The sequence below is a fragment of the Lactuca saligna genome, chromosome 7, assembly GCF_052625555.1.
Source record: "Lactuca saligna cultivar CGN05327 chromosome 7, ASM5262555v1, whole genome shotgun sequence".
Lineage (NCBI taxonomy): Eukaryota > Viridiplantae > Streptophyta > Magnoliopsida > Asterales > Asteraceae > Lactuca > Lactuca saligna.
Genome location: NC_136423.1, coordinates 20,123,278 through 20,142,025, shown reverse-complemented (window position 1 = coordinate 20,142,025; position 18,748 = coordinate 20,123,278). Strand labels below are relative to the sequence as shown.

Sequence of the window (18,748 nt, the reverse complement as noted above, 5' to 3'; positions counted from 1 at the left end):
ACCAGTTTCATTATTGACCTAGACGCCAGACGCCTAGTCATTAAATGAACTAATGAGATGAATATGTTAGGTTATATAATGTTATGTTTACCATAAAACTTTATATTTTGATATATTGTATATATTTTTTTGGAATATAAAATGCATCTGACGAAGACTGCAATAATTACATAAACTAGCAACAACAACGTCATTTTTCACATTTATAAGAAATTTCAAATTGTCTATCTAATCTTTATCTAACCAATATATCCATCACATCAGACATCAGCTCATTTCCTACCATTTTTTCCTGGAAACACACATCTTATTGGTTTTATTGTCGGCATCAGGCCGCACCTAGCATCGAGCCCCGCTCGGTATAAAGATCTTTTTCTCTTAGCCCCCCCCCCCCCCCCCCCCGCGTTATACACATACAAACAAAAATATACTCATGCTAATACATAACAAACAATCACTACATTATAGCTGCTAGTCTCGAGGCCCCGCCTATATTGGGCCCCATCCCTACTCTGCTACTAATGAGATATGGAACCCCATCCACACTCAGCTAGTGATGAGATACGGGCCCCCGCCCACACTCATCTCCCTACCAAGCACATACAAGTATCACAAAGACAACAAGTATAACTAAACATACACTACTGTCTTGGGTACCACCCGACATCGAACCGTAGCTCGAAAACATACATATCACCCTTCCTCGGACCTTGCTTGACATCGGACCAAAGTCTGGAACATATAAACTGCATCAGGCTAATCCAACGTTGAACCATAGCTCGGAAACATACATATTACCCTTCGTCGAGCCTCGCCCGACATCAGACCGAAGTCCGGAACATATAAACTTCATCGGGCTAACCCTGGTATCGGATCTAAATCCGGTATACACTAACAGACATAAACGAGTTGGCATTGGTGCCTTAGACCCGTTCCTACTGGAGAAAACTCACCTCGAAAAGCTGACTGTAGAATCCTGCGAATAACCCCTTGCTGCTAGCTAGCAGTTCACCGAACTGTTGATCTCTCGACTCCCGAGCTATCAATACCAAAATATCACTTAGTCCAAATCAATAATCCTCCTTATGGTAAAATGACCATTTTACCCCTAGTCCAACTTAGTCCATATCTAAGGCTCAAAATCATAATATGAAAAGCTCAAACTTGGATGGGCTTCCCAAGCCCACTAATGGACCAATTTGCTAAATTTGGGCCCAATCCCTCTAATAGGCCTTACCCTCAGCCCAAGCATCTTCTTGGCCCATATTATCTAACTTCTTATGTCCCACTAAGGCCCAAAGGACCAAAATCCCCTCCATGGCCCAAACCGAGGCCCAAAATTCACAAGGCCCATCTCTGATGAGTACGTTGGGCGTACTCCTATGTACGTTAAGCGTACTAGCCAAATGATGTGTAATGTTCGCTTAGCGTACTCCCCTATTAAACCATTTTCCCATTAAGTGCTTAATACTCTAATCCAGAAGCTACAATCACAAATCTAAGTCCTTTTCAACGTCTTAATCCATAAAGTCACTGAATTGGTGACTTTGCATGACCCTAGTAAGCCCAAACTCCAAAATAGCATTCCATTCTCATATAAATGCTCTTAACTTATGCATGGACCCAATAAGACATTCAATATGGCAACTTTCTGCCTTTGGGACTCATTTTGAACTGAGAGTGGCAACTCTAAGTCCAGAAATCGGATTTAAACCATAAAGTTCTTTACTTGGGACCAAAATGACTTCAAAACCATACTACACTAGATCTAAGCATTCTTAGGTGAAGTTATGAACTTTATACCTCCAAAGAGTCCAAAATGATGATGTTATCCCAGATCTAGGTGCTCAAGCTACCCCAGGTCCTTCTTTGTCACTTCCACTTTCTTCTTCCAAGCTTGAAACCACCAAGATGAGCTTCCTAAGGTCAAGATCTCACAAGAATGAAGGGATGAGGTGTTCTAGGGCTGCGGTTGAGGGATTGATAAGGAGGCTAGGGTTTGAGCCATAATGTTCCTTATATATTGGCTAGCCCCCAAAATCAGGGTTTAGGATCTCTGAGAGTACGTTCGGCATACTCCTCCCACACCCACGATCATTTTACTCTACTAAGTTTGGCGTACTCCCAGCTTACGTCGCGCATACTCTTGCGTCTATCACCTTGCATGCATGGTCCTTCCTTGCCATCTTTCTCCATTAAGGACCGATAATGTTAATAACTTCAAAGTGTTATAACTCCTTCATTCTATGTCCGTTTCCAACGAACTTTATATCCATGAAAAGGTAGCGAGAAACCCTACGCTCCTATCTACACACTCGAGCCTTAAAACCTTTCGAATAAACTCAAGACCCATAAACGGCCGAATCACTTATACCATGGGCCTCCGAGACCACCACCAAAGTACTTTTCAAAATGGGGTGTTCTGATACGATGCATACTCTGTCTGCCTGGTCCAATCCTTTAAGAACCGCTTCTATTTGTATTTCGTTCGATATTTCTTAAGCAAACTGCTAACCCTCAAGGGGATCCTCTAGAGAACCATCCAATCGCTATAAACCTTGTGTACATCACTCTTACCCAATCGGTACTCCCCGAGTACTCCTGCTGAACATCCTAGGGGATCACCCCCTTCTTTTCCAGTGCGCTAAGTAGCCTTCCCAAGGCAACTTTCCATAAAAAACAACCTTCTCTATCTTTGTGTGGGACATCCCTACACTGTACCAAATCTACAGTCACTCTCAGTGATGTCTCTTCGCTGCTACCCACTGAATACTTCCTCATATCGTGTCTCAATGCTAAACACCCAACTCGACAGATGGATCAAATAATCCGTCAAGTAAAAGATTCATCCCAGAAACAGTTAGACTCAAACGAGAGCTGCACAATAGGATCAAATCCTTCCCTATGAGATTATGTGATCTCGTTGTGAGGGGCGTAGCACCACTTGGCCAACTGGCTGTTTCACGCAAGGATTCTCCTATCCTTGCTCCTGTCCGGAGGTCTTGTTGTCTCTTATCCACTTTCCAGATGAATCGAGACCATCTTGGTCCCTACTAATTTGTCATCATCTTTGTTACCGGACTGCCACCGGTTACTGAACTCAAACTCCATCTCTCAGTCACTCCTATCGACTTCCGAAGGAAGCTTCGGCTATCTAAAACTGCTCTATCTACCTTACCACTCTGTCTTTATAAATCCTGGGATCCTCGATCCCCTACTTTGACCCTACGGTCTCTAACAAGTCCCACTTGCACTGCTATCAGTACACGGGTCTCGCCCACAGGTCTCACCCAAACTATATGCCGGAGTGGCCTCCCCTACAGGTCTCACCTATCTAGGGATATGAAGTTACAACTCCCTCGAGTTCTGTCTATCTATCCTTTCCTGATCCTGATCTCGCTTGCTTGGTGACACAGGCCTCGCCCACACCCTACTGACTAGGAGATACGAGCCTTGCCCACACTCCGCTAACTAAGAGATATGGGCCCACTTCTGCTCCTGACAACTGGGATGGTTCTTTCCCACTTCGATTCAACTAGATCCCTACACCTCCCAGCTTGGAAAGGATTTGCAATCCTTCTCTCCATCTAATGGTCAATCTGTTGACAACCAATACTTACTATTGCTAGTGCTCCAAAACTAACCAATACCAAATCTGAACCACTCTGAAAGACTAACAGATTAGCTCCCAATCCCTACTCACACTTGCTACAGTGACTGCATCCTGAGAACCTGCTCTAAAGGGAAACATCTTTAAACTACTACTCTCACATCCATGGTATGCAAATGGCATATAACTTAATCATAAGCATGAAACATAATATTATGAAATACACTTACTAACATCGATACAGTACCATAGAAAATAAATCATAAATAAAAGCTGATAGGAATGGAAAGATATGCACCTGCCATATCAGGGGCTGCTCACGTCTCCTCTGTAACCAACTAGAATGCCCTGCTCCTCGTCGCAGGCGCCTTTGCCCGGCCCTGACGGTCGTCAGTGATCCTCAAAGTTATGGGGGCAGGTGCTATCACCTGTCCTGCTGCTGCTAAACTCAGACATTAGACCTTTTTGTGGCCCCTCTGATTTCAATGGAAATAGATCGGGTATGATCCCTGGGTGGTGGTAGCGGTATAATCCTTGCTATAATGACCAATCTGGTCGTACCTCTAAGTCAAGAGGTTATTAGCTCCCAATCCCTACTCACACTTGCTACAGGCCTTAAACCTGGTCAAGAAGTCACTCCATGTCATCGCGTCCAACGCGAAATCATCTCCAACAGCATGTCCAACCTCCTCCCACCAATCACGCGCTCTGTCCTTCAGGAGACAGGTGGCGAGTCGGACCTTGTCCCCCTCGGGACATCGGCTAGTGCGAAAAGCGTTGTCGACATCTGCCAACCATCTACTGCTAGCAATGGGGTCCCTGGCCCCATGGTAATTCGGAGCTCCACAAGCTTTGAACTCTCGGAATGTCAGTGTACACGCCCCCATCATAGCCACCATATTTTTGAATAATCAAACACATTTCCATACATTAAGAAATCCAGTTATAATTGTTTTCAAAACATAATTCAAATACAACTTTTATTCCAAACATCAGAGTGTCCTGTGAAAACGCCTAAGAGAGAGTGCACGTCGCGCCATCACGCCTTTCCCTTGTCCTTGGGATCTGAAGTACCTAAAACAAATCCACAACCTATAAGATAATGCTTCCCAAGAGCATACCACACACACACAATCCACATATCACATATCATATTAGCTATAAAAGCTACCTATATCACATAAGTCATGCATACATAAACCTGTAAGGATGTCGTGGGCTCCCCACAGGGTCTTACACCATCGTGTCATGGGCTACCTCACATGGTCTTTACCTGGGAATGTCATGGGCTACCCAAATGGTATTATATCCAATTGCCACAAGCTCCCCCCGGGGTCTTCCACGCAATAACATACATAATCACATAACATATCATATATCACAGAAGTATATACACATAACATATACATAAACCTATAAGGATGTTGTGGGCTCCCCCCAGGGTCTTATATCACGGTGTCATGGGATACCCTACATGGTCTTTACCTGGGAATGTCCTGGATTACCCCACATGGTCTTATATCCAATTGTCATGGGCTCCCCCCCAGGGTCTTACATGCAATAACATACATAATCACATAACATAAAATGGGTCGGCCTTAGTGCCTTAGACCCATTGGTATGGTGAGAAGACTCACATTTGTCTGCAGAATCCAAAACTGCTCTCCTAACTACTCGTAACCTCCCGTGTTGAATAATAGTAATAACCAATGTTAGGACTTCACATAATAAAAGGGAAACCCAAACCCCAAGTCCTTCTATAAAGGCCCAAATATTCTTCCTTTGATAATAGGCCCAAAGTCCATGTGCAAAAATCATTAATGGGCCTCATGGCCCAATAAGGACTAATCATAACATCCATGGCCCCAAAACAGATGAAATAGCCCACCATCCCAAAAATACATCCAAGCCCAATAATCAATTGAGGCCCAATAGCTCAAGGCCCAAAACAAAATCCAAGCCCATCTGTTGTGCGTACGCTTAGAGTACCACCCTGGTACGCACAACGTACTAAGTCTCTGGGCCTTACGCGTGACATACGCTAGGTTACACCCAGTGTACTAACAGTTTAATCACTTTCTCCATTAAATGCCTAATACTCGATTCCCTTACATCCAAAAGTTAGATCAAAGCTTATTAAGACGACCTAGGGCATAAAGTTGGCAAATTTATGCCTTTGCATGTCTCATATGTTCCCAACATCCTTATTAAGACCTTTTTAAGGTTCTTAACCCATGCATAAGGTCAAAACACACACCAAGACTTCATTTTATGTTATAAATGGACCAAAGGACCTCAGATCTAACATTTCCATCCTCTGGAGTTGCTCAACTCACAATAGGAGATCCACAATCAAAAAAGGGGGACAAAACTAGAAAACCCTAGCTAGATCTAATGATTAAGGTGGAAAGGTCCAATCTTTATACTTCCATAATCTCCTTAAGGTGAACTAGATGCAGATTCTTGAAACCCAATTTCACTCCAAGCTTCCTTGACAACTTCTCCTTCTTGAATGATACTAAAAAAGGCCACCAACACCCTTTTTAAGTTCAAAATGGCCTCACAAGCTATCTCTGGAGTAGAAGGACGTACTAAGGATATGGAGGCTCTCTAAGGTTAAGTCCAAGGGGCTTAAGGATGTTTAAATAAGCCTCAAGTCCAAAAATTAGGTTTTAGACATCCGACATTTACGCCCAACGTACTCCTGGTACGCCCAGCATACGTGTTGCCCCTCCGCGATCGTCCTTGCCAAGTATGCTAAGCGTACTCATAAGTACGCCCAACGCACTTAAGGGACTTCTTATGCTATATTTGAAATTCTTCAAGGGCTACAAGGTAATACCTGATTTAGAGTGTTACATGATCTTTTTGATCCGTTGTACGGAACTAGTCACTTCTCGAAGATATAGTTTTGATCGGGGTATCCTCAGGTCTAGGTCTATGAGAAGGATGTTCCCGATACCGCTTTCAGGACCCGATATGGGCATTATGAGTTCTTGGTAATTCCTTTTGGTTTGACGAATGCACCTACGATTTTCATGTACCTGATGAATTAGGTATGTCGGCCATTTCAGAATAGATCGATTATAGTATATATCGATGACATCTTGGTATACTCTCAGAGTGTCGAGGATCATCAGAGGCACTTGCAAGAAGTTTTAGAGATTCTACACTAGGAGAAACTTTATGCTAAGTTCTCCAAATGCGAAATTTGGTTGAGGGAGGTCCAATTTCTTGGTCATATTATTGGTGCGAATGGGATCAAGGTCGACCCAACCAAGATAATGATAGTCAAGGAGTAGCCAAGAATGAAAACTCCTACTGACATTCCTAGTTTCTTGGGCTTAGTAAGTTATTATCGAAGATTTATCAAAGATTTCTCCAAGGTCACGGGTTTGCTGACCAAGTTAACGAAAAAGGCGGAGCTGTTTGTTTGGACAGATAAGCGATAGAATGCATTTCATACATTGAAGAAGCTCTTGTATGAGGTTCTTGTTTTATCCCTTCCCAAGGGAAACAAGGATTTTGTGGTTTTCAGTGATGCGTCATACTAAGGATTGGGTTGTGTAGTCATGCAGCGTGGGAAAGTGATCGCATATACTTCGCATAGAGGTGGCAATCGTGTCGTGTCGTGTCGAGTTCGTGTCGTGTCGGAACACTAAACGGGTTGAAAGTGCTTGACCCTAACCCGACCCATTTAATTAACGTGTCGTGTCGTGTCAACCCGTTTATTTTCGTGTCGAGTTCGTGTCGGGTTTCGGGTTAGGGCTATACCTCAAAATATGTCGTGTCATGTGAGGTTAAAAGATTGAGCATGTTGAAAGAGTAGGAGTTAGATAGGCAGAAAGGAAAAGCTAATAGTTTGGAGGCAGAATAGATGAAGCCATAGCAAGTTCAGATGACAAAATTAAAAGAGTGAGAGTTAGGGAGGCAGATGACAAAGGTCATGAGGATGTGAGAGTGGTGAAAGAGATTGGGTAGTTTGGGAGAGAATGGAAAATTTGAAATGAAGTCTTGAGCTAGATGGCTAAGTTATTTCAACATTAGAAAACAATTAAATTCAAAGACTTTCTTTTACTTATGGTTTTGATTTTGTATCTCTCTAGTTTATATAAATAATTCAAAATACTTGCATATAAATAAACGGGTTATTTTCGAGTCATATTCGAGTTGAAATTCTCAACCCTAACCTTACCCATTTAATTTTTGTATCGTGTCGTGTCAACCCGTTTATTTAAATGGGTTGAAATATCTTACCCAAACCCGTTTATTTCGTGTCGGGTTCGTGTCAGGTTTCGTGTCGTGTCAATTTTTGCCACCTCTAACTTCGCTTCAGCAAAAGAGTGTCGATCAAAATTATTCGGTGGACGATATGGAGTTGGTAGCAATGTATTTTCACTCAAGTTATGGTGACATTACTTGTATGAAACAAAGTGCACATTATATATGCTGATCATAAGATCTTGCAACATATTCAGAACCAGAAAGAGTTGAATATGAGACAACGACAATGGGTAGAGTTGCTTGCAGATTACGATTGTGAGATTAGTTACCACCTGAGAAAAGAAAATGTGGTAGCTGATCCTCTAAGATTTAAGGAGTCGAGGGTGTCATATCACATGAATTTTGTGGCATTGATTGTGATACTGGGTATATTTGAGCAGCTACGGGATGCTCAAGCTGAAGGATTAAAGGACTATCATTTGAAGGATGAGATAATGATTATGCAACATGCTCATTTGGTTGAGGAAAGTCGAGGACCTGGGACCTTTTAGGGGTATTTGTAGGTACCTAATGTAGGTGGTGTTCGTGACACACTGTTACGAGACACACATAGACCAAAGTATTTGATCCATCCAGACACAAAGAAGATATATCGAGACTTGAAAGCCAGTTATTGGTGGCCGAGTATGACATGAGAGATAGCAAAGTACATGTCAGAATGTGTGGCTTGTGCGCAAGTCAAGGCTGATCACCAACATCCTTATGGTGAGTTACAGCATCCAGAGATTCATGAGTAGAAATGGGATAAAATTACAATGGATTTTGTTACAAAGTTACCAAAGACTTTGCGGGGTAAGGACATGATTGAGGTGATAGCGGATCGGTTAACAAAAAGCACACACTTTTTGGCAACCAAGGAAAATGATAAGTTAGAAAAGTTGGCCAAGATGTATGTGGAGAAGATAGTTACAAGGCATGGGGTACGACTATCTATCATTTTAGATCATGATAGTTGGTTTGATTCGAGATTCTGGTAGAAACTTCAAGAGGAATTGGGTACGAGAGTGCATTTGAGCACATCCTATCATCCTCAGACTGATGCGTAGAGAAGAGGACAATACAGACTATAAAGGACATGTTACGAGCATGTTTTGTTAAGTATGAAGGTAATTGGGATAGTTATTTTCCTTTGGTGGAGTTTGCCTACAACAACACTCACCATTCTAGTATCAACATGGCCCCGTAGGAGATGCTTTACGAGAGGAAATGGCATACTCCTACATGTTGGTTGGAAGCGGGGGAGAAACATTTCGTGAGTTCGAAGATCGTACAAATTACCGAGGAGAAAGTAACGATAGCTCATGATCTCTTGTGAGTGACACGGGAGAGGCAGAAGAAATACTCAAACTAGAAGCAAATACCGAAAACCTTTGATGTAGGCGAGAAAGTTATGCTAAAAGTCTTACCTTGGAAGGGGATTATTCGCTTCATAAAGCAAGGCAAGTTAAGGCCTTGATATATTGGTCCACTTGTCGTATTGGAGCATATTGGCGACCAGGCTCATAGATTGGAGTTATCATCGAAGTTAGAAGGGATACATGATGTGTTCCATGTATGTTACCTACGAAAATGTTTATATGAAGAACCAAGCATTTTACCCGTGGATGAGGTATAGCATGATAAGTCTAAACGACTAGTAGAAGAATCCAAAGCAATATTGGAGCATGAAACCAAGCATCTACGAAAGAAGCAGGTGAAACTTATAAAGGTCTTGTGAAAAAACAAACATGGAGATCACATGACATGTGAGCTTGAGGATGATATTAGAGCTCATTATCCTCGTCTGTTTGTTCCGGTTCCTGATTTTGGGATGAAATCCTTTTAAGGAGAAGAGGATTGTAACGACCCAAAATTTCCATCTATCAGCAAGGTTAGTTTTTTGTTAATTGAATGCTAATTATTCTTTGGTGATTTTGGTGTTTATGTTTATAAATTCAATAATTTAAAATAAAGTGGTGTTCATTTAGAATTTTCACAAATTTTGATAAGCTAAAATATTTTAGACTTTAAAAAAATTACCAATTACATATTTTAATTGTTATTCTAATAATATAATACAATAATAAAACATATGCTATTCCATTTTAAAAATATTAAATATATATTTAATAATGTAAACCGTTTATATGACGTACTTATGATTCAATTTTTGGGTCTGGAGTTTTCCAAAAACAGTTTGCAATCAATCAATATCAAGTTTTCGGTTCGATTATTTTGTATTTTTGTGTTCTGGTTTCTACACAATGCACATTATAAAGCACTAACCTTCAACTATAACCAACACACTTACGTATACACATGAATTATATAAAATCTCCCCTAAAATGCAACATTACACCCTCTGGTACAAATGCAAAAGCCAGAAATCTCTCCCGAAAAGAACACAAATCGAAATTTCCCGGCAAGTTTCACCATCAATCATGCTAGGATAGTTGTACCGCATGCATCGGGAGCGTGTTTTCCGTCATCAAACACTAAGTTTCCGTTAACAAAAGTTGCCAGAACTTTTCCGGTGAGTCTTGAACCCATGTATGCCGATATGCTCTATAAAAAAAATGTGATTGCTTTAAAATGCAAGAAACAACATAATTTCATTAATTTATGTATTACATTATTCTACTTTTATTTTTTATTTATTTTCTTATCAAGACATTGTACCGGATGTTTCACATGTACGGTATAATTTTCATCAAGGTCAAACTCCTTTTCCGGTTCCCAAACTACAATATCCGCATGCTTCCCGATTGCAATCTCTCCCTGACAGAACAAAATAAAACAGATTATACTGTGTTTGACATATATCGATATACTCAGATTGTACTGTGTTTGACATATATCGATGATATACTCTGAATGATGTGAATAGGACAAAAATTACAAATCACTTGTCTACCTTTAGATCTTGGCCAGCAAGTTTAGCAGGCTTCTCACTCCACCATGAAACTAATTTCTCCAAAGTGACACCATATCTAAGCCCATAGGACCATGTAACAGGAAGTACAAACTGAAAAAATAAATAAATAACAAATTTCACTTATTACCCCCTACAAACATCACTGCAGCACATCTAGTCCCCTAACAAACAATTTATTACAAAAAGATCCAAGAACTAACCTGTAACGAAGATATACCTCCCCACGCCCTCAAAAAGTCGCCTTCCTCAAATAGTTTAAGCTCCGGTGCAGATGGTGAATGATCAGAGCTTAACATGTCGATATCTCCGCCCTAAAATTTAATCGCAAGAGCTTAAGATATGATAATCGATTTTGAATTTTGAATTTTTGATGCAAAAGCCAAAATTTTACTTATACCATTAAAGCCTCCCAGAGATTTTCTTTGTTGGATGCATCGCGAATGGGTGGTGAGCACTTGAAACGAGTATCGCCATCTGGGATCTCTTCTGCAGAAAAGGCTAAGTAATGCGGGCAAGTTTCAACAGTTACGCTATCACCATTGTTTTTTGCTTCCTACACATAAACATAAACAATTTTTAATAAGTAAAAATACCAAATGAAAGGGTATGCAAAGATACGAAGAAAAACCCTAATTACTTTTATCAATTCCAGAGAGGATCGTGAATCGGAGAGATGAACAATGTGAACGTGAGCTCCTTCAGCCGGACCACCAACTCTAGTGTCTTTCGCTACTGTCAGCAACTCTCTAATGGCCGTCTCTTCCCTAAATGACGAAAATAACCCTGGTTACCATAATAATTTAAACTTCATGTAGTTAACCTGAAACTTTTGGTGGTCAAAACATAGAACCTAGACTTAATTTGAAACTTTCGGTTGGTTTGAAATTCAAGATTGAATCAAAGGGCATAACGGTCATTTTACAATTTTCCAACATAATTTACACAAAATCTAGAAGTACCATGAGGCGGGTCGGGTTTTAAGATATGTAGAATAGGATCTCGGATCATCAACACCATCTTCCAGTTCCAATTCTTGCTGTTTTTCAGCATGGACAAGCAAAGGTCTCTTGTACTTGGCCAATACAGATAGCCCTTCCTATATGTATACAAAAGAACCAAGGATGAGAAGGGTATTTTCGTCTTTTGCACATAACTGGACCAATTGACACAAGTATTAAAAATATTTAAGTACCTTGATATGGGTAGCATCTGTCATGGGGAAGTCGTTAATTCCTGAAGGACACATGAAAGACTGAAAATGGAACATATGCAGAAAACAAGTGTAAGATATAATGCAACATAAAGGAAAAAAGAAAAACTGAAGTTTGAATCTCGAGTGTCCTAAAAACATGTACAGTTTTTTTCAATTTTGTACCTTGAGACCAAGAGCACCGGCGTTTAGGAGACCTTCTAGAATACTTGCATTAATTGCATTTTCGGGTACTAGACCTCCCCAAAACCCTAAGTAATAAAAGTAAATGTTAGATTCATCAACCTGAATATAATATTATAAGATACTGTAATTTTTTGTCCCATTAACATCGGTCTAATAAGTTTCAAGACTGTTTAATAGTTGTTGATTGAGTCAGATCTGATTGAGTCAGACACAACCCTGAATTTGACCGACCGATAAGAGGCATATTAGAGGAGCCTGGACCGAGTCAGATGCTTCCAAATGTGATATCAAACAGTCTGAATTTGACCGAGTCAGACCCAGCCATTTACCAGACACAGTAAATCTGAGTTCAATGCATGTCAAATACAGTACAAGACTGTCATGTTCTGTCTTGTGTAACAAACGGGGCCTAAAATGAGAAGATAAAATGACATTTTTTTTTCTTTTTATTAGTTTGAGGAGCTTACCAACATTAACATAAATCCTCCCTTTTGCAGCCTCTTTCTATCGTCCAATTGTTCATGATCATAAGAGAATGATTTAGTATTTCACTCGAAATAACCAAAAGAAGAACCAAAAATGATGGAACCAAGATAAAACTATTTTTAAAAAAAAAATAAAAATAGTAGATGTTTGAACTTTGAAGTGTATATTAGTCATCTTCACCTTAAGTTTTAAGGTTTCCTTAGAAACGGTAGATGGAAAGCTATTAAGAGGCATATCTATCAATGTTGTTATCCCACCTGTATAAACAAAGAAAATACAAAAAACAGTTTTTATTTTTATATCATATAAAATATCCATTAACCAGTAAGTATTATTTTAATAATCATAAACATATTAAAATATTGTCTAATTGACATACCAGCAGCAGCAGCCTTGGTTCCTGAAGGAAATCCTTCCCATTCTGCCCTTCCTGGATCATCAAGATGTGCATGCCTATTTGTCAACAACACAAACAAAATCACATTACACATAGAAGGTTTAATCTTTTTGTCACTTTGATCATTAAAGTTTACATCTTTGATAAAGTATTGAATCTAGATTCTAGAACATGAAGATCCAGATAGGAAATCAAGATAATTTATGGGAAAATTTCTTACACATCAATTAAACCAGGCATCAAAACAGCTTCTCCATAATCAATCACTGGTTCATTCTTGACTTGTCCTTGCCAATCTTTTTCTTTAACCAAAGATACGATGCTTCCTCCATTAATCTCAACTGTTCATTTGCATATTTAATCAATATAACCTCAAACTTGAAAACTAGTTGACCTTTTAAAGTTCTATTACTTTTTCAATTTCGAAGTCAATTAGAATTTTCTTACATACTCTACATGTTTTGTTTGTAGTAGATTCATCTTTTTACCAACTTATGTGCTTCACTTTTCTACCAACTTATGTAACAATGTTTCCCTAAAAAGATTTTATTTTTAATAATGCATATCCAAGTTGGAAAATCCAGATCAGCTAAACAAACCTGCACCAGAAATGATCTCATGGGGTGTCACAATGCGTTTGCTAGAAATCCAGAAATGATCATGAGGAAAGAGACTGCAGCCACTTGTTGTAGCCTGTTGCATTAGCATTTTAGTTTATTTAAATCAATATGAAAAAGTTATGAAATTTGTAACTTACAATATAAAAAAGTAATTTATTACAACAGTTGTATGATTTATAAGTCTTTCGTTCGTAAAGGCATTGTATTCTTAATTGTTAATGATCATCATTTATGATTGCAAAAGGTTAAAGAAAAACATAGCACTACTGAAAGCAATAAATTTCACATGATAATTGATATAGAAAGTTTAAAAAAGTTAAAGATCTTAAACTTTACATTTACTGATTTACCCTCAGAACTCTGTTTTGTTGTAACTTCTCCTTTACATTCTCAAGATATAATTAAACTAGCTTTAGATGATCATAAAATCTTAATCAAAATGGGATGTTCTGAACACTGAAAGAAATAAAATAAACTCAAATAGGGCAATAACTCAATTATGTCAGAGTATTTGTTTCTTTAGTCCTTATACATGTGTCCAAATGCACGTGACACAAAAAGACACAAACCACATAGTTGGTTTGTTTTTTCTGGTGTAGGTGCTTATGTGTGTGAATATGCCTCAAAAGTTCATCAAGAAAAGCAGAAAAATCAAATATTTTGGGGAAGTTTTGATGGGTTCTGAAAGATTCAATCAAAAGAGTGTAAAAGTTGAATCTTTGATGAGATTAGAAGATGAACATCACCTGCACAATTAAATTTCAAAAGTACCCCCTTATATTTCTTAGCTTTTTTACAAATTTGTCTTACATCTCTTTGTTACTAGTATTGTAATATATGTCAATTTCCAAAAGTATTTAAATTTTGAAACATAAAGATTAAATTTATTATATATGATAATTAATATCATTTTAGCACATAGCATAATATTACAAGGAACAAGTATTACATTATAATGATAGTTATACAATTAAATTAACTAGAAATGTATTAACTAAATCTTGAAGGATCAAATATGTACACATGAAAATATAACTTTAAGAATTATGTTACTATGCAACAAAACCAAAAAACATTCCGCAAAAAAAACAAAAAGTGACACAACGTCCCATACTGCCAAGTTGATGATTAATTAATGAATTGTGAAATTTGTCCAAAATATGACCAATTTATCTATTCATCCTCCAGTTTTAGTGAGTTGTGTGATCAAACCCATCACAATTTTATTATCTGAGTTTGATTCGTAATAATCATTTTCAAGATGTTAGATTGTCAAAGCTTATAGAAGATACTAGCATCCATAATTGCCAAATTAAACTGAATGCAGTTTAATAAGAGTAAGTTAACCGAAAGATTAGCACATAGACAATATAGACAATACATCACTAAACAGAACTAGGGTTTATCAGAAGAACAAACAAAGGGGGAAATCTAACCTTTGGAGAGTTATAATCGAAGTAGACGATGAATAGCAAATACAAAAGCAGTGGTACCATAGACAAAATCAGCCTCCAAGTTCCTGATTCCATCTCAATCAGCGGCAAGAGTTTGGCCGGAAACTGTGATCTTAGCCGGAAAAAGGTGGAATCTTTGGCCTGAAAGTATGATATCGATCACAGTGGGTGTTTTCCGGTGGTCTGTGGTTCATCTTGCTGCGGGTTTTATGAAAGAATCTATCAGAGATCAATGGATCGTGTGTGCAATGCACAAGTGGTTGTGGGGTAGGTGCAGTGGGGCCCATCTGCCTTTTTATAAGAAAAACGACAAAGATTTTCTTATGTTTCCAAGCTTTTAAATCTATTTTTTAAAAGGGTATTGGAGATGCGTTCTCTACATATCTTGGATCACGTTATTTCAAGTGGAGTGAGTGGATTGATTCCCTCATCCTCCATTGTCTTACGGTATATAGTAAATTACAAGAATATGCTCAAATGTTAAATTGCAAGTTTAGTCCCTATATTTGAAAATTAATTCGGATCGTCCCTCATGTATTTAAATACTACTCGTTCAGTCTATTGTGGTTAGACGTTAGTTTTCTCCGTTTGGGTGCCCCACGTGCCTTGCACGCAGGGGTATTTTTATCATTTCATCTTGTGTGCCCCTATTATAGTCGTTGCCCCTCCCCTGCTTTCATTTATCTTCGTCGGTCTTCTTCCCCATTACTTTTTCCCCCTTTTGGTTCTTCGATTACCCTTCTCCAACCAACAAAAATGGCAGTTAGATGCAATTGTGGAGCTAAAGCTGTGATCCGTCCCTTATGGAGCAAGAACAATCCTGGAAAACGTTACTATGCTTGTTCTAACTCAGTTAATTTCGATTTCTTGATAAATCTAATCTAATCTCCTATTTTCTGTAAATTTTAGCATTGTTAAATGTTTCTACACTTATTATGTAGGCCCGTGGTTGCAAGTTCATTGGTTGGGTGGTGGAGGATCAGAAATGTGCTTGTATGAACATTAGTATGAAGCTTGTACAACAATATTTGAAACTGAAGTTGTATCTAGCTATTAGTTGGTTTCTGTTTGTGTCAATTCTAATGTACAAAGTATAGGATAAGTTATCAGATACGTTTACGTTTTAGTTGTACAAACTCAAGTTGGATGTATCAGTTTGCATGTTAATGAAAATTGGGTGTTTTTTTGGTAATTGCCAAACGTGTATTCATACCAAAGTATTCATACCAAAACAACAATTTATATCATACCATTAAGTATTCATACCAAAACAACAATTTATATCATACCATTAAGTCATCAAACCATTACAAACATGGATTCATACATTAACAACCTAATTAATCATTAAGTCATTCAAACCATTACAAACATTCACAAAGTCAACATAGTTTGAATTACATCACCATTATAGTTAAAGAAGTAGCACAACATTAGTTCAAACTGAAATTACATACCCAAAAGACATGAAAGAACATTGTTTCAAGTACATCAAAAGCATTAGCCAACAAAAAGACAAGAAAGTAATACACAAACACTAAACCATCAGGCTTTTTCCCTTGTTCACAACACCTGAGTTCTGTCCCACACCAGCATTCTGTCCCACATCACTACCACTGACTTGTAATCCTCCCACTGCCTGCCCCTTGGAGCTCCTACCATTATGCCCAATATTTCCACACTTTGAACACCTAACTGGTATGGTCCCTGTAGCACTATCATCTTCAGTAGCAGGTCTTCTTCTTTTCTTTTTTGGCCTACCAATAGGCACATGATGTTTTGGTGGTAGTAACTTTATTGGACAAGGACTTTTTGCCCACATCATCCTCCCATTAATTGGTTCAATTTTAAATGCATACATGTCTTGCCATGTCTTCAACCAGTATGTTGGGTGAACCCATGTTTTAGGTATCCCAACATTCTCATTATTTCTCCTCATATCCCATATAGCTACAATTGTGTGCTTGCATGGTATGCCAGTGACCTCCCACTTGTTACATGAGTATGTATGTTGTGTTATGTCAACTATGCATTGGTCCACACATTCACCACCTATAACCTGATACTTCCCATTTCCACAAAACACAGCCCTATACTCTGAAGCTTCACCTTTGATCTTCTCTAGAGTCTTGGTAGTTGTAGGAGTTAGTGGGCCATAACATTATGTACTCTCTAATAAATTCCAAGCAACTTATAATTGGTTGTCACGACCCTTGACAAGTTTGCTATTCAATGTCTCACAAAGATTGTTTACCAATGCATCACAATGTGCTCTTCCTGTAGAATAACAATGTTGCATCATAAATTTCAGTAATCTTTTAAGATGCATAATCAACAATGTTGAAGAATTCTAACATGTATAACTAATGTGTGAAGTGAGACCTGGACCAATGTTGGGGTGGAATGGCTTTAAGTCATTCATATGCATCATTGTTCAATTTCTTCAGTTCCTCCATTGCAAGATTGAATTGATGTACAGTTGATGTTGTTGCACATTTCTAGAGACAATCTTTAAACTCCTTGCCCCTCCACTTCCGCTTCATATTGTCATGGGTATGTCGAAGGCAAAATATATTTTCTGCACATGGAAACAATTTTGCAATTGTAGGCAAAACACCCTACAACATAAACACAATCAATTTTATATAATTAGTACAAATAATATAAAGGTTAAGTAGTTAAATTTTGTATAGTATTACCTTCTGCATATCAGTTATAAATGTGAAGTTTGAATTGGTAGTCAAATCCAAATCATCACCAAGATTTTTTAGAAACCATGTCCATGAGCTGTATTTCTCAGACTCTACAACACCATATGTCACTGGGTAAGTGCAGTTGTTTCCATATAATCCCTATAACATTAAAATTAGGTTAACATCTATAAGTCATACGTAAGATTAATTAGTTAACTCATGTATAAAATTACTTACCACGGTAGTTAGATTCATACTAGGGTAGGGACCCTTCATGAATGCACCATCTAGTCCAAGAAAGTCCATTTTCCCTGTTGTAAATCCTTGTTTCAGTGGACCAAGACATATATACATATATATATATATATGTGTGTGTGTGTGTGTGTGTGTATGTGTCTAAAAATCCTAGTATCTAATGCAGGGTTAGAAGAATTATCCACTTGAATCTTGACTGTTGTGTTTGGGTTTCGACCTTGAACCTCCAGTAGATAGTCCCTCAATATAGAATATTGACCCCCAAAATCACCCCTAATAGTTTCTAGGGACTTTGCTTTTTCCCTGAACACTTTCATGTCCGACATCTGAATTTGGTATTTCCTCTTTAGCTACTCCTTTAAAGCCCTGATTGTATTTCTAGGTTAGACTCCAACTGCTCAAGAATTTGTTTGGAAAGAAACTTGTAATTACAAGCTTTGATTTTTCTTGTTTGGAGACATTTATGCTCCTTTTCATACATTTTCACAGTCCAATCATCATCCTTTTTCCATTTACTTACGAAAAGTTTCCAAGGGCACTTATTGCTTTCATCTACTTTCACTGCACTTTTCTTTTTACTTGGTCCTCCTTTTTCACACGTTTGACTGGGTCCACCATTTATGTTCCTTTGACTTGGCC

The 18,748-nt window shown here is 38.4% G+C and overlaps 1 protein-coding gene across 1 annotated transcript; it reads right to left on the bottom strand.

Annotated features, from left to right (window-relative positions):
- Nucleotides 1-10,069: 10,069 nt before the first annotated feature.
- Nucleotides 10,070-15,371, bottom strand: ALN (allantoinase). The gene is made up of 15 exons (XM_078964710.1): nt 15,144-15,371; nt 13,687-13,780; nt 13,308-13,428; nt 13,070-13,143; nt 12,871-12,947; nt 12,672-12,708; nt 12,184-12,269; nt 12,001-12,060; nt 11,768-11,904; nt 11,446-11,572; nt 11,206-11,361; nt 11,009-11,119; nt 10,788-10,898; nt 10,553-10,651; nt 10,070-10,438 (listed from the first exon to the last, which is right to left on the bottom strand). Exons 1-15 carry the CDS (start codon nt 15,234-15,236, stop codon nt 10,313-10,315), a joined length of 1,509 nt encoding a protein of 502 aa, XP_078820836.1. The 5' UTR covers nt 15,237-15,371; the 3' UTR covers nt 10,070-10,312.
- Nucleotides 15,372-18,748: the final 3,377 nt, after the last annotated feature.

Bases quoted from the DNA above. Each gene is read 5' to 3' on its own strand.
- ALN (XM_078964710.1), bottom strand. From the start codon at position 15,236: ATGGAATCAGGAACTTGGAGGCTGATTTTGTCTATGGTACCACTGCTT. The intron at 12,270-12,671 runs GTAAGCTCCTCA...TTTATTACTTAG, and splicing joins GAGGATTTATGTTAATGTTG to GGTTTTGGGGAGGTCTAGTA. The intron at 11,573-11,767 runs GTACTTCTAGAT...TTCGTCATTTAG, and splicing joins AAAACCCGACCCGCCTCATG to GGAAGAGACGGCCATTAGAG.